The sequence below is a fragment of the Asparagus officinalis genome, chromosome 6, assembly GCF_001876935.1.
Source record: "Asparagus officinalis chromosome 6, Aspof.V1, whole genome shotgun sequence".
Taxonomy (NCBI): domain Eukaryota; kingdom Viridiplantae; phylum Streptophyta; class Magnoliopsida; order Asparagales; family Asparagaceae; genus Asparagus; species Asparagus officinalis.
This window is the reverse complement of record NC_033799.1, coordinates 8,678,222-8,695,591: the sequence shown is the minus strand read 5'-3', so window position 1 is coordinate 8,695,591 and position 17,370 is coordinate 8,678,222. Positions and strand designations below refer to the sequence as shown.

Here is a 17,370-nt window from a genome sequence, read left to right as displayed (position 1 = left end):
TTTACTCATAAGTTGGAGTATAAAAATACAGAGGTAGCATTAATTGATAGAAGACTAAATCACTTAAAATTGATAAAAGACTATAATATAATAGTTTAGCATTAATTGATTAATTGATAGAAGACTAAATCACTTAAAATTGATAAAAGACTATAATATAATAGTTTAGCATTAATTGATTATATTTTATAAACATTATTCTCTCAAAATTGATAAAAGACTATAATATAATAGTTTAGCATTAATTGATTATATTTTATAAACATTATTCTCTCGTGTCGGTGATATTCATAGGGTAAAAAAATATTATCTGATGTTAATAATATTCATAGGATAAAAAAATACAATAAGTTATATATAGAGAAACTATTAAAAAGTTCAGAGGTATCATTTAAAAGGATCTAGTTGTTTTCATTAAAAATAGAAAAGTGAAGGAAATTAACCCAAAATTCATAAAATTACATGAATTACCTGAACTGATATTAATAAGAGACATGTCTATCAAAGAAGCATCAGCTGATTTCCCATTGGAGAACATATTAAACAACTTTTTCCAATCAAAAAAGCATTTTTCATAGAAGATACAAGAAATATTAGTTAATTCTTATAAAATTTATATTTTATTCTTCAATTACTAAAGGAGTCATAAACTTATTACATAATTAGATATAGATGACCTTGCAATAGCAACTAACGTAAGCTATTGATCAACTATATTATGAGATATAATAAATCAGACAAGAGGATGAAAATCACTATAATTGACAAAAAGTATCCATATAAAACTTCCTTAACAAGCCACACAAAAGGTGAGAAATTACTATAGTGGACAAAATATATACACACGATACTTACTTATCATAGGTTAAGAAAAAATTAAAATCGATATTTTTTTACTGTATAGTGACATGACTCTACATGTAACTTTATTTGGAAACATGGCTATAAAAAAGAATCAATTCTTTACGACATGATCAAAGATAAGCCCATAATAGCGTTATCGAATTTCATGATCTCTAAATATAAATGTAATATATTTTATTACAAATATTCTTATTAAAGGTCACTAAACATAAAGCCCACCTTACATCCATCTCAAACTTGCTGGGTAGATATGCACGTGCATAAAAACTGGCTTACTAAACACACTAGTGCATACATATCTTTATAAGTCAAGGGTTTTACCAAACATTTTTATTTTTTATTTTTATACTTCTTTATAAATGGTTGTGAAAATAAGTAACGAGGAACTCATGTGTAATGTAACGCGAAACTAGAGGCTGTAATGCCGCTCCAATCGTCGTTTTGTGTTGTCACCAAGTGTAGTCATGTCTCCACTTTGTAGCGCGCGACCTGACCCGTCTGCTTTCTTCCTCGCAAGTCTGGGATTCGTTTGTCGGCTACTTGGTATGTAGGCCTAGGCCACGTCGCGTCCAAGCGGTCTGATCACCGCCCGTACTTCGCACCTCTGGATAACCGCCGACCAACCTAGCAGCCCTTCCCTCAACCACCCGATCGTTGCTTCTACGCGGTGATACCGATCCGTTGTGGTGAGCACCCACCATACGATCGATGTCGTGGGTCATCCTTTCAAGTTCACGTACGTGGAGGACGAGTATCCGGTCATTCAATAAGAATTCAAAGTTTGATAATTATATTAATATATATAGATATATTAATCTCATAGGCGGTTCTAGAAAAAAATCTCAAAAAGGGGGAGAGAGAGACTTTTTTGTGTTTTTGAGCAGGGGGCAAATTTTTAAAATTTAGGAGGAGTAGATTGCAAATCTAGGAAGGGTATAGTGCCAATTTGCAAATATTGAAGACATGTCTGTACCAGTATAATAAGGCCTTATACGTATTGATAATTACAGCGGTATTATTATGTTTTAATACTGTGTAGTCTGTACCATTGATTTGGACTGATAGTGGAATACAAAGCCTAATTTAATATATTCACCCGAAAAAAAGATGTGTGTTTTTTAATAAAAGTATTTTACGGTATTCTTCATCAAACCGTAGAAAACTTTATGATCGTTTTTTTTTCTCCCTAAGATAAATTTTGAAGTAGCTGGAACTCACTTGAATTTCGCTGGTTTTCTATTTATGAAGCTACGACATCACTTTAATGTAGTCGTCGGAGGTGTTGGCATTATCTGTTTTCTTCTAGGTGATTTTTTGATGATGACAGTCACTAAACATTTTCCATCGAAATAAAATAAAATAATGATTAGGGAGGAGCTCACAGATTTTTTGGGTCTTCTCTTTGAGCCTATCTGTCAAAATGAGCTTGGTTGTATGACACCTTGCGAAATGGAGTTAAAAAATAAATAAAGTTGTGAAAAAGAAGATTCGGACACATCAAGTTGAAAACAAAACGTATAAAGTTGCAATCTTTGCTTAGAATCTATTTTACATGTAAGTGATATTCTATCTTAAACTTAAAAATAGTTACGGGTATGCAACCGGTTAAACGAGGAGTTACGGAGAGTTAATTCCGTATTAACCTCCGAACCATTAAAAAGTCTACACAAGACATTGCATTACCCTCTATTTGTCAAACATAAGAAATACGAAAGGATTACGGTAGAGCAAGGGTTTTACCAGAGCGCTTTATAGAAATAGTTTATCGGTGTCATTCATGTGTGGTTAGATGGTCCGTTTGCATGTTTGCTATATCCACTCCCAAACAGTAATTTTGGGAGTTAGATTGCCGAAAATGCCCTTTTGATGTTGAGTGTGTTTCTGGAATGGACTTGGCTTGTTTTGGTTTGGGAAAAGGGAAATTTAGTCCTCACACACCCCCAAAGTTACTGTTTGAAAGTGTGAATAGTTGGACCCGTCAATTTGGTGGGGGACGACTACTTCTTAATTTATGATGCGGCTCTGTTTGGCAAAACTAGCTGAAAGCTATGAGATTATAGCTGAAAGCTGTTAAGCTAGCTAAAAGCTGTTAAATTGTAGCTGAAAGCTGTTAGCTGTGTAGCTAGCTGATTGACTAGAGCTGTTTGGCAAAAGTAGCTGTACAACTAGCTTAACTTTGTTAAATGACTAAAAAAGACATACAATATTATTGATATAAAATTAAAATTATTGGGGGCAAAAACGGAAGAAAAAAATTGGCAGCTTCTTCCCAAAGACAAACGCTACTTGAGATAGCTTTCCAAAAGCTACTTGCAAAAGACACAATCTCCAAAATAATCTCTTCCTATTTTTGGTCACCAAACAGCTCTACTAGCTTATTGACCAAGTCAATAAGACACAAGCTCTTAGATAAGACATTTTTTTTGGTTGCCAAACAGTACCGTAAACCATTCTACCGGTTAAGATAACCCCCAGAGAACGGTTAAAACGCGTAAGCCCTCAAACAACCCGACCCGAGTCGGGTCGCAGAACGCCCCACAAGTACCGTTCCCACTCCACCGCGTTTACCACGCGCATCTCTCTCCTCGAATCCGCTCCTCCGCCGGCCCCTCCGACCCCGAGGAAGCAGCAAGGCGAACATGGTGGTGTCAACGGCGATAACGGACACCGGCGAGTCAGTGCACTGCACTTTCGCCTCTAGATACGTCCGCTCTCCTCTTCCAAGGTCTCTCTCTGTCTCTTTCTCTCTCTCCAGCCACCCATTTTCACTCCTCTTTCAAGTAAAAAAGTAATTTTAAAAAAAAAGTGAATAATTTCCAGCATCATGGTACAAGGTTCTTTGTCGTTGCAACTTGCACGTACCCATCTCATAATTTCTAACCTTTGTAATCCCTATAAATTGAATAGAACGACCAACTGAGGGAGAGAGGAGGGGAAGGAGGGAGGGAGGTCTTAGTAACTTTTTCTTTAATAGAAAACCTTCCCATCTTTCGTCGGGAATTCTGCTAAGAATTTAATAATGGTTCTCTCGGAGGCGAAGGTGGAGGCTGAAGCTGTTAGCTACACTTTCGCCTCGCGATTTGTTCGAGCCCCTTTGCCTAGGTTCGTTAAGAAAATTGTGATGATTTTTGCTGTTCACTGTTATTAGATTTTTGTTTGTTTGTTTATTTTGGGTTATGTTGATGAATGGGAAATACACAAATTATCTCGATGGTAGTTTTATAATGGCTAGAAAAAAAGTATATTATAAAACCCTCTTTAAACTCTGGACGATTATATAAAAAAAAAACTAAGTTTGAAAATATTAGAAAATTCCCTTTAATTTTAGTGGTTATCACAACACCCCTTTTAACTTTGAAATTTTATTAGAAAACTGTTTAGGGCCTTTTTTATTATTATAAAACATCAGTGTTATGTTAGGATTGTGTCTTTAATTCTTTGTATAACTTCATGAGAATTACAAAGGGTTGGAGATCTATTACGATTAGGAGATTGAGTCTCATCATGATTAGGAGTTTGAATCCTATTCTAAATAGGAAGTTAGGCTAGAGACATGAATATATATATATATATATATATATATATTCTTCTACTGTTAGAGGAAAAACTAAGGAGAAGGGAGAGGGCCAATATTATTGTAATCTAGGATTAGTAAATGGCGTAGTCTGATGCAATAATATTGTGCAAGAGGCGAGAGTTTCGTGATCTTTATCCGTGTAAAAGATTATAATATTGGGAGAGGATTTCACAGTTTTTGTCCGTTTAAAAGATTGTAAGGAGAGAGCTTCGGAGAGAATATTAGAGTTGATTATGTATGTGAGGTTGAGAGATTGAGACTTGAGAGACGAGAGTTGAGTGGTTCCTATTGTAGTTCTTCTCGATACATAGTGGATTTCTCGTATTGTTGCCCCGTGGATGTAGACCGAACCACGTAAATCTTAGTGTTCTTTCTTATTGATTATGGTTATTTTCTATCTTGTTGATTGTGGGTTGGTTTCCAATTTGCGTATATTGTAGTAGGCGGGGAGACTAAATTCCCTAACATGTTAAAAGAGCGTATTTCTGATAAAATGTGAAAGTTAAAGGGGTTTTGTGATAATTTCTATACTTAAGGGATGGTTTTATGATATTTTGAAAGTTAAGAGGTATGATATTTACCCTTTTATAATTGTAAAATGGCTTAACCTTTCTTCTTCTTCTTCTTTTAATTTATTTTAAGGAATGCTTAACCATTTTCAATATTCGTTTTTAGGCTTACCCTTTCAAGAATATCATACATTTGCCTAGATTTTTATTTTTGTTTTTCAATTCTTTGGGTTATGTTGTTGAATGAGAGATAGACAAGTAATTCTATTGATGTTTGTCTAATTATCAAAAGGGGTAAATGTTTCGATCTTCGTCTTAAAACAATATTGATGTTTGCCTCGTATTATGCTGTTCTTTTGTAAGCAAATTATACAATTTCCTGGTATTACCTTAGAAAATGGTCACTTTTGCTGTTTTCTGTTCTTGGTTACTTTCCCTTCTTTTTTTGAGTTATGTTGTTGAATCCGAAAAAGACAGTCATCTTGTTGATTTTCCTCTAAATATCGAAAGGGCTTACCCTTCCAATTTCATAGTTATGCCTAACTTTTCCTGTAAAAAGAATTCATACATTTGCCTGGTAATATGGTGTGCGTTTGTGATCTAATGATCTTCCTTTAGCCTGTTATTCTTGAATCAACTTTAGCTCCAGTTAAACTCTGTTTTAAGATCAGGTCTTACTTATTTTGTTGTGTTAAAATTACACAAGTACTGCTGCCTTTTTAATGATAAACTTGTGTTGTTTTTCTTGTTTGCTAACTTGGCTATTACTAAATTCTTAGAATTTTAGCAAGGTCTACTTGTTTAGTTCCAACGTTTTTTTCCCTCAGGTTCAAGTTGGCGGATAATTCGATACCAAAGGAGGCAGCATATCAGATCATAAATGATGAGCTGATGCTGGATGGGAATCCGAGATTGAACCTGGCTTCGTTTGTGACGACATGGATGGAGCCGGAGTGTAACCAGCTCATTATGTCTGCAGTCAACAAGAATTATGTCGACATGGATGAGTACCCTGTTACAACCGAGTTCCAGGTGAGAAAATTCATTTAAGTGATTCTTGTAAATTTTCTAATTTTATCATGCATGATTCAGCAAAAAATGAACCACAGATTGTTTTTGCTTGAGTTTATCACCAAAGATGTAAAAGTTGCATCTGGAAACATGAAGGAGCTTTTCCTTAACCATCATTGATTGTCTAAACCAGCAAGATAAACATGTCAAACAACCAACGAGCATATTTCAGCTATTTTCGTCGATGTTTATGTTAATCTGTAGCATTTGATCTTTATGAAGACTATGTTCACCCCATATCCTTATTTCTTTTGGCCTTTGTATACTTGGTTAGCTAGGTCTAGGTTTTCCCTTCTGTTGGTTCAGAAAAAAGTTCGTACATTTTACAGTCTCATTTCCATTGATCGAAACAAAAATGCTTAAATGCTTGGAGATTTGGAATTTTTTTGATGAACATAACTCAATGACAATATGTTATGTTTTACTTCTATTTTTCTGAAATTCATGATTCATTGTCTCAGAGCATATCCCAAAGGCTATCAAATGCAATTAAAGTTACAACAGAAAGAGCTTTGGATAAATTAAAGGTTTTGAGCACGAACAGGTTTCATACCATGGTTTAGTGCTTTTAATTAAAAAAAAAAACAAGAACTTATCTATTTGGCTAGAGTAAGTCCTGGAGTAACAGATCAATAGAATCTTATACAGCCCGGTTTTGTAATAAATTATACGTTCATTTTCATATATACCCCTTACATCATGGGTATTTGCAAAAATACCCCCCAAAATTTAATATTATTTGCAAAAATACCCCCAAATCTTAGTATTTGCAAAACTTCCCCTCAAATCATCAACTTTGTGGAAAAAAACGCCTAAAATCAACAACTCATCAACTTGGTGCTAAAAATTTGAGTATTTTGCTGATAATTTTTACATTATGATTACAAATTAACTTATCAAAATTGATGATTAATTGCTTCGAGGGTAATTTTTCCGAAATTGATGATTTGAGGGGTGCTTTTGCAAATGCTGATATTTGGAGGGTATTTTTGCAAATACCTATGATTTTAAGGGGTATATATGCAAATAACCCTAAATTATAAACGTAAAACAAAGGTTGTTCACAATTACACAAGTTATATCCATTTTCCCTCAGAATTCTATCCCAAGGCGCCTATTGTCTATGACGTTTTTCTCATAAAGAATTTCTGTCTGGTAAATTCATGTTGTAGCTGCCATATGGATTTCTGCTAGTTCCATGTGAACCTCAATCTTGGTAGACTACAAACTAGAATGATCTTAGTAATGTTCAACTGTGTATTTACTTAACATATGTGTCTTTCCTTTTGTCATTTTCATTTTAGTAAATTGTAAAACAAAGGTTCTCAGACATTAGCATGATCCAATATGCTGGCATGATTTGATACTAATTTCTTCTCCGGACATTTCTTCACCTTTTTTTCTTCTTCCCCTTTTGTGCCCTCTCTCTAGAATCGCTGTGTGAATATGATAGCTCACCTCTTTAATGCTCCTATTGGAAAAGAAGAAACGGCAGTAGGAGTTGGAACCGTGGGATCGTCAGAAGCAATAATGTTGGCAGGATTGGCATTCAAGAGAAAGTGGCAGAACAAAAGAAAGGCCGAGGGAAAGCCTTATGACAAACCTAATATTGTCACTGGCGCTAATGTACAGGTACAGTTCCCCTAAACAAACATCCATAAACTGTAATGTGATATTTGAACATTTAATTTACCATGTTTTTCATTTGCTCGTACTGTATAGGTTTGTTGGGAGAAATTTGCTAGGTATTTTGAGGTTGAGTTGAAAGAAGTGAAGTTAAGGGAGGGTTTTTATGTTATGGACCCCGTGAAGGCGGTGCAAATGGTGGATGAGAATACTATTTGTGTTGCTGCCATCTTGGGTTCTACTCTTACTGGAGAGTTTGAAGATGTCAAAACACTCAATGACCTTCTTACAGAGAAGAATAAGGAAAGTGGGTAAGTTTGATCTGTCTCTAATGTACCTTATAATGAGATTAATCATCTGTTTAACCATTGCAATGCTAAGATTTTGAGCAAATATTGTTCATGTTTGTGCGGCAACTCATCATAGTGCCGTTACTATGAATTAACAAATCAATCAGGGGAGAGAAAATATGAGATCAAACTTATTTTGCATATCAAGTTTACTGGAGAGGTATTCCTACCCGAGTTAGATTTTAATAGAAACACTGACATGGACCTATTTGGAGTGACTTAAATTTTTTAACTTATCGCGAAATATCAACATTTGGATCTATTTCAAAATACTGATAGTTTGGGTACCAATATACCCTTAAAAGTCAAAAAATGCTCTTCTTGACAAGCTAACATGAGTTTCCACTTTCCATTTAAGTTGCTTGCTATGATAACTGCTTATTGGATTTAAATCTATTTGTGGGCACAAATGTTATATCAATGTGTGTTGCTATCTTTAAGGGTGACCCGCATAAAATGATCAATTAGTTAATTTGGATTAATGGATATTTAATTTAATCATGAGTTAATTATGTAGATACCAGACTGTAATTCTAATCTTATGAGGGGCTAAATTAGAAATTGTAATATCTATAAATAAAGGGTTATGGTTCCTAATTTGAGGTTAACGTTCTCTAATTCTCTTAATCCCCATCTAAAGAGAAACTAAATGAGATACCCTCAAGATTAGAAGAACAAACCCTAATTCAGATCTGGGCAAATATTCATGGATTCAGGTATTGCTTCCGCTCTTGTTATAATTAATCTCTTTGAATCAATCACGGTTATATATATTGTATGTTTTAGATCGGTTAAGATCAACAAGTGGTATCAGAGCCACCGTGGTTAATTCTTAGGGATTTAAGATTAAGAAATTAGGGTTCTTTTGATCTTAATTTGTTTAATTAAGAACCGTTTCACGGATGAACAGTAAAAGTTCATGTTTTGTTTCGGTTTATTTTTAATTATGTCGTTTGGATGATCTGAATCAAATCATTAATCAAGATCGTGTGCTGTTGATTTAAGTTTTTTTGGCTGTCCATCACTTACTCCTCGTCGGAGAACTGTTGCTGGTGGCCCCGTTGTCAAAGGAAGACAGCGGCGGCGGCATCAGGAAACCCTAGGGTTTCGAAACCTTAGGGTGCGAGAGCTTAAGCGGCGACGACGGTTCAGAACGAAACCCTAAATGGGATCGTGCGTAAATTAGGACATGGGAGCCTACCTGAATTCAGGCGAGCTTCGATCAAGTTGCAGGCGAACTCGTCGGCTATGTTAGCAGGCGAGCTTCGTTGGCAAACAACAGTTGAGCCCTGACTTCAGGCAAGCTCGAAGATCACGTGTGCTGTTGATTTAAGTTTTTTGGTTGTCCGTCACTTCTCGCCGGTGAACTGTCGCTGGTGGCCCCGCTGGTAAAGTAAGACAGCGGCAACGGCATCAGGAAACCCTAGGGTTTCGAAACCTTAGGGTGCGGGAGCTTAAGCGGCGGCGGTGACGATTCAGAATGTCGTGCGTGAGATCGTGCGTAAATTAGGGCATGAGAGCCTACCTGAATTCAGGCGAGCTTCGATCAAGTTGCAGGCGAACTCGTCGGTTATGTTAGCAGGCGAGCTTCGTCGACAAACATCAGTTAAGCCCCGACTTCAGGCAAGCTCGAAGATCATTCAGGCGACCCTCGTCAGCAACGTATGCAGACGAGGTGGATCTTCGCGAGCTCAAGCCTACTCAGGCGAGCTCAAGCCCTAAATCAGGCGAGCTCAAGCCTAAATCAGGTGAGCGCAAGCCCAAATCAGGCGAGTTCAAGCCTCATTGACAGGCGAGCTCAGAGTTTCGTGTCAGGCGAGCTCGACTTAGGAACTGTAGGCGAGCTTGAGCCCCGACTTTAGGCGAGCTTTGGCTCGATTCAGGCGAGCTTCGGCTCGATTCAGGCGAGCTCTCGAGTCTCCATTCGGATGAGGTCTCGAGTCCCATTTCAGGCGAGCTTTCGATTTTTCGAATCAGGCGAGCTTGATATTTTTCAATTCGGCGAGCTTGAGTTCTATGAAGCAGGCGAGTTTCTTTGGATATAATCACAGGCCGTAGCCCACTAAAGAAAATTGTTTTGGGCCTGCGATTAAATTAAGGATCATTTGAATTTCTCAAATAATTTTAACTTATGGGCCTATAGTTTACTTATGTTTTGGGGCATGGATTATTTGAATTGCTCAAATAATTCATTAAGTTTAGGCCATATTAAGTTATGAGTTCTCTTTTGTTTGCTTAATTTAATTAATTAAGTTATGAGGCCCTAATTATACTGTGGAAATTTATTTAATTTAAATTAATTGTTTAATTTGAATTAAATTTGGTAGTTAATTAATTATTTAATTCAAATAATATGATACTAAGGTATTAAGTTTGTCTCTCATTCCAAATGATTAATTGAAATAAGACGTTGCCAAAATAACATTTCTTGTGTAGATTGTTCATGAGGAATGTTAGATGTTATGTGTATGTTTTTTGTGTAAATATTTAATCAGTCTAAAGGAAGGTTAATATTTATTTAGACTGCATACACATCTGCGCTGATAAACGCGTGATAATTATAAAGTTTACATGTGAATAATGAATCAATCCAAAGATAGTTTTATTGTTTGACATGAGTTATTATCAGTGTTTGATCATTGCAACAAGGTATCACTTGCAATTAATATTATTGTCCAAAAACTTGATATTAATGTTGTGTCAGATATCTTGAGATGTGATTTGTCATTATTTAAATTTTATTGATTACTAACTACAGTTAATAATGTGAAAATATTTTGTTTATTTCAGCCAATGCATCTGCTGTAATAATTTTTGCTAACATCAATTCAATTCTCATACTCAATGGGACAAATTTCAAGGTTTGAAAATAGAACATTCTAATTGTTTTTGGCTGCATAGATCTAGACCTTGCATTAATAACTGAACAACCCCAACCTCTCAATGCGGATAGCACTCCTGATGCAAAGAAAGAGTATGAGAAGTGGGAGCGTTCAAATCGCATGAGTCTAATGATCCTTAAGCACGACGTTCCGGAAGCCTTTAAGGGCATAGAATCCGAAGCGATTACTAAAGCTAAAGATTTCCTTGTCGAAATTAAGAAGTGTTTTGCAAAAAACGATAAGGTAGAAACAACCACGCTCGATTTCAATAAAGTATAAGGACAAAGGAAATATCAAGGAGTATATTATGGAAATTTTTTCATATTACTTTAAAACTTTAAGACACTTAAACTCGATTTTTGTGATGAGTTACTGGTGCATCTGATTCTGTTGTTTATTCCTGCACAGTTTAATCAGTTCAAGATTAGTTACAAATGTCAAAAGGAGAAATGTGCTCTAAATGCGCTCATTTCATACTGTATGCAAGAAGAAGACAAGTTAAAACAAGATAAGACTGAAAGTGCTTATTTGGCTTATGCCTCTAAGGATAAGGGCAAGAAAATAAATAATGATAATAAAGCTGCTAAGGATCCAATTTAAAAGAAACAACATAAGGATGATCAATGTTGTTTCTTCTGTAATAAGGCTGGACATGTAAAGAAGGATTGTACCAAATATCACGCCTGACGTGCTAAGAATGATATGTTTCTTATTTTGATCTGTTATGAGGTTAATTTAGCTTCAATACTTAGAAATACTTGGTGGTTAGACTCTGGTGCTACTACTCACATAAGTGTTTCTATACAGGGCTGTCTGAGCTACCGAAAGTCAAGTGATGTTGAAAGACACATCTTTATGGGTGATGGACAATCGGTAGACGTGGAAGTAATTGGCACTTTAGGTTGCTATTAGGAACTTGTTCATATTTAGATGTAAAAGATGCTTTTGTAGTACAGTCTTTTAGACCGAATTTGGTCTCTATTTCTGTATTGGACAAATCAGGTTATCATTGTTCATTTGGAAATAATCAATTCAGTTTATCTTTTAATTCAAATATTGTGGGAACTGGTTACTTAAGTACTTATGATAACTTATATTTGCTTGATACAATTGCTTCTTATAATGAAACATTGCATGTGGAATCACGTGGTACTAAGCGTAAATTAAATAAGAAAAATTCAGTGACATTATGGCATAAGCACTTGGGTCATATCTCAAAAGGTAGAGTTGAGCGTCTTGTGTCTGATGACATTTTAGATTCCATTGATTTTTCAGATTTTGACGTATGTGTTGAATATATCAAGGGAAAACAAACCAAAGTTAAGAGATTAGGTATCAATAGATCTTCAGAAGTCTTAGAATTGATACATACAGATATTTGTGGACCATTTCCTACGGCATCATGGAATGGTCAATAATATTTTACATCATTCATAGACGATTACTCACGTTATAGGTATCTATATCTCATTCATGAGAAATCTGAGTCCTTGAACATGTTCAAAGCTTTTAAAGCTGAAGTTGAGAATCAACTCAACAAAAGGATTAAAATCGTTAGATCTGATCGTGGTGATGAATACTACGACAGATATGATGGTTCAGGTGAACAACGTTCAGGACCATTTGCTAAATACCTAGAGGAATACGATATCGTCCTACAGTACACCATGCCAAGATCACCCAGCATGAATGGTGTAGCTGGAAGACGAAACAATACTTTTAAGGATATAGTAAGAAGTATGATTGCTTATTTTTCTTTACCAAAGTCACTCTGGGGAGAAGCATTAAAGACAATAACTTACATTTTGAACAGATTACTAAGTAAAACAGTTTCTAAAACACCTTATAAGCTTTGGACTGGTCGAAAGCTCAGTTTAAAGCATTTACACATTTGAGGATGTCCAACTGAGACAAGACCTTATAGGCCAAATAAAAAAAAATTGGACTTCAAAATAATTAGCAGCTACTTTATTGGGTATTCTGAACGATCTATGGGGCTATAAATTTTATGATCCCATACTCAGGACTATTTTTGAGACGGGAACAATAATATTTTTTTGAGGATGTTGAGTTTAGGAGGAGAAATAAGGTTAGAGACATTGCTTTTGAGGAGGAATTAGCTTCAAACCCAATCCATACTGTCAATTTTGACAATTTTCAGGTTCCTATACCTGTTATTGATCAAGAATTGAATCCGAAACCTCAAGAAGATAATGTTGAACAACTTCCTATTTCAGAAGAACAAACTCAACAATCTCAAGAACAAGTGCCATTAAGGAGGTCCACGAGAGAAAAGAGAAATGCCATTTCGGATGATTATATTGTATTTCTTCAAGAACGTGAGGAAAATAATAGAATATTGGAAGATGATCCAATCAACTTCCTTCAGGCCATAAAAAGTGTTAATTCTCAAAAGTAGATTGATGCCATGAATGAAGAGTACACGTTTATGCAAGACAATAAGGTTTGAGAAATTATTCCATTGCTAGAAGGTGCAAAACTAATTAGTTGTAAATGAATATTTAAAACCAAGCGGGATGTAAATAGTAATGTGGAGAGGTATAAAACACGTTTTCTAGCAAAATGCTATACTCAAAAGGAAAGCATTGATTATACAGAGATTTTCTCTCCGGTTTTATCGAGACTCTTTTAGAATAATAATTACGATTGTTGCTCATTTCGATCTTGAGTTACATCAGATGGATGTTAAGACTGTGTTTCTCAATGAAGACATTGATGAAATGATCTATATGGTGCAACCAGAAAATTTTGTGTCAGGAAACTCGAAGAACATAGTTTGTAAATTAAGAAAATCCATCTATGGACTCAAGCAAACTCCTCATCAATGGTATCATAAGTTTCAACAAATAATTATCTCGTTTGGTTTTGAGATGAATATTATTGATGACTGTGTATATCACAAGTTCAGTGGGAGTAAGTATATTTTTCTTGTTCTGTATGTCGATGATATATTGCTTGTCACTAATGATATATGCATGTTGCATGAAACCAAGAGATTTCTTTCAAAGAATTTTGAGATGAAAGATATTAGAGACGCCTCTTTTATATTAGGAATTCAAATACATCGAGATTGTTCTCGAGGTATACCGTGATTATCACAAAAGAGCTATATCGATAAAGTACTCAAAAGGTTTAGCATGCAAGACTGCAGACCAGATGACACCCCTGTTGCTAAAGGAAACAAGTTCATTCTCAATTAGTGCCCTAAAGGTAACCTTGAAATTTAAAAAATGTAGAAGATTTCTTATGCTTCGGTTGTAGGAAGTCTAATATATGCTCAGATATGTACGCTTCCGGATATTGCGTACATTGTTGATATGTTAGGCAGATACTTAAGCAACCCTGATATGGACCATTGGATAGCAGTCAAAAGGGTTATGAGGTACCTGCAGAAAACAAAAGTTTATATGTTCACATACAGAAAATCAGAACAATTGAAGGTCATTGGGTACTCTGATTCTGATTTTACTGGATGCTAAGATAGCCGAAAGTTTACATCAGGCTACATTTATATGTTAGCAGGAGGAGCTATATCATAAAAAAATATCAAACAAACACTTGTAGCTTTCTCCACTATGACAGCAAAGTTTGTAGCTTGCTATAAGGCATCTAATCAGGGAATATGACTGTGAATTTTTTGTTACTGGACTGCGTATTTTGAAAAATATTGAAAGACCCCTTAAGTAATTTTGTGATAATAAATCAACAGTTATGTATTCCAATAACGGGAGCTCCACTAAGTCAAAACACATTGACATTAAGTTTCTAGTTGTGAAAGAAAGGGTACAGAGTGGACATATATCCATAGAGCTCATTAGTACAAACTCCATGATAGCTGATCCTCTTACTAAAGGATTGTCAACCAAGGTCTTTCATGAGCACACTGTTCATATGAGTGTTACATTATTTGAGGATATCATGTTTTAGTGGGAGTTTGTAATTTTTTGGTGCTTTATGTTTGATTTTATTGTCTGATCAGAATAAAGTATTCAGTTTAAACACTCTGTTACATTATGTTTGATATTAACCTCACTAAAGTTTAAGATAGAACCAGTTAAAAATAGACATGTACAAATCACATTGTTTGTAATTTTCATGCTACACATCCATGGTTGATCTATGTCATTTGATTTTATTGATATATGTTTGATGGGTTTAGTCACGATAAATGTGACGAAAATCGCTTTGATCCTATATTGATATAGTCAATGGACGAGATTGTTTGGAAATACTCTTATCAGTGGTAGTTATTTTTGAGCTCATAAGGTTATACACACTTTAAGAGAACATATGGTGCCCAAGTGGGAGATTGTTGGATTTAAATCTAATTAAAATCTATTTGTGGGCACATATGTTACATCAGTGTGTGTTACTATCTTTAAGGTTGACCTACATAAAGTGATCAATTGGTTAATTTGGGTCAATGAGTATTTAATTTAATCATGAGTTAATTGTGTAGATACCAGACTGCAATTCTAATTTTATGAGGGGTTAAATTAAAAAACTGTAATATCTATAAATAGAGGGTTATGGTCCTTAATCTGAGGTTAACATTCTCTAATTCTCTTAATCCTCATCTAAAGAGAAACTAAAGGAGATACCCTCAAGATTAGAAGATCAAAACCCTAATTCAGATCTGGGCAAATCTTCATGGATTCAGGTATCGCTTCCACTCTTGTTATAATTAATCTCTTTGAATCAATCATGGTTATATATATTGTATGTTTTAGATCGGTTAAGATCAACATTCTTGACAAGCTAACATGAGTTTCCATTTAAGTTGCTTGCTGTGATATCTGCTTGATAACTTCTTTTTCTCTGGAGAATAATTTGATTAACTATCGTTGTAATTCTGTTTCGATTTCATTGACACTATGGACCAAATTTTTAACTTTTGTTCCTATCTATACAATTTCAATTTTCAGTCATTATGTGTTAGAGCGTGTTCCCAATTATTGTATGGAACCTTGTACATAATCTTTTAGTAATTTGAATTCGTAATAATTTAACTTCTACATCTGATATGATGCAGGTGGGATACCCCGATTCACGTAGATGCAGCGAGTGGTGGATTCATTGCTCCTTTCCTTTATCCTGATTTGGTATGGGATTTCCGGTTGCCGTTGGTAAAGAGCATCAATGTCAGTGGTCACAAGTACGGTCTTGTGTATGCTGGCATTGGTTGGAACATTTGGAGGAGTAAAGATGATTTACCTGACGAGCTTATTTTTCATATAAATTATCTTGGAACAGATCAACCTACTTTCACTCTTAACTTTTCGAAGGGTAAATAACTAATTATTGTGTCTTGATGTAGTTTTTGGAGATGCATGTCGTTGTCTGAAAAGAATTTTTGTTTCAATTCTTGCAGGTTCAAGTCAGATAATTGCTCAATATTATCAGTTCATACGCCTGGGATTTGAGGTAAGCTAGTTTTGAACTCTTCCTATCTATTGCATAACACTGATCACACTATCTGATTGGTAAATTTTCCTGTCTTATTTAGACGTGTTCCTCAGTTAGGAGATAATAATTATTAAGAAAAAATGGAAATGAAAATTAAAAAAATCTCTTTCTTGGTAGATTTCTTCTCAAGGGAAGTTTGTGTTATTTGATCAAGATACAACTAAGATAAATTTAATATTCTGACTAGAAATTTAAGTTGCCAAAATGCAGATGTGAAAAGTTTATATGCTCATGATCAATTTCTCTAGCATATTTTTAACTTTCGAAATCATATATAGGCTATCATGTTGCATAATAAGAGACTGTTCTATGATTAATTTTCATCACCAATAAAAACAAGATCATATTATTGTTAAAAACACAGAAAGAACATTCATAGGTAGGTTGCATTACTTTCTTTAAAATCTTACAGAAATATGCTGATGAAAATCGTTTGAAAGAAATCTGCAGTAAAATAGATCATAATCCATCTTAAAGCATGCCTGGTTGCTTCTTGTCTCATAGATACAATCCAGTATTTTGGATAACACATGCTTCTTCAACTATGAGTTTTGATAAACACATATCCAACATGTAGTTGCAACTTCACTGATTTTGCACGCATATGCAACTACATGGTGTGGAGCCTAAAATGTTATCCTAAGTTGCAAATTGTAGTTGTAAAAGCACCAACCAAACTGGTACCCTTAGTTAACATTTGCCTGGAGCAACATCTGATTCTTACTAGAGTGAGTCAAACAAATCTTAAATGTGCAGGGCTACAAAGACATCATGATTAACTGTATGGTAAACACAAAGGCTCTCAGAGAAGGAATAGAACAAACGGGCAAATTCGATATCCTCTCCAAAGACAAAGGTGTTCCCCTCGTGGCTTTCTCACTCAAGGACAGTACCAAGCACACTGTATTCGAGATAGCAGATTCTATGAGACGCTTTGGATGGATAATCCCAGCATACACCATGCCTCCCAATGCTGAGCACATAGCTGTCCTCCGCATTGTGGT

At 35.1% G+C, this 17,370-nt stretch overlaps 1 protein-coding gene across 1 annotated transcript in view; it reads left to right on the top strand.

Moving 5' to 3' along the window:
- Positions 3,400-17,370, top strand: part of LOC109845243 (glutamate decarboxylase 1-like) — a 14,397-nt gene continuing 426 nt past the window's right edge. The window contains 7 exon segments of the mRNA XM_020414463.1: positions 3,400-3,589; positions 5,778-5,982; positions 7,453-7,653; positions 7,744-7,958; positions 15,933-16,186; positions 16,272-16,324; positions 17,123-17,369. Coding sequence (XP_020270052.1) covers positions 3,504-3,589; positions 5,778-5,982; positions 7,453-7,653; positions 7,744-7,958; positions 15,933-16,186; positions 16,272-16,324; positions 17,123-17,369 — 1,261 coding nt within the window. The 5' untranslated portion in view covers positions 3,400-3,503.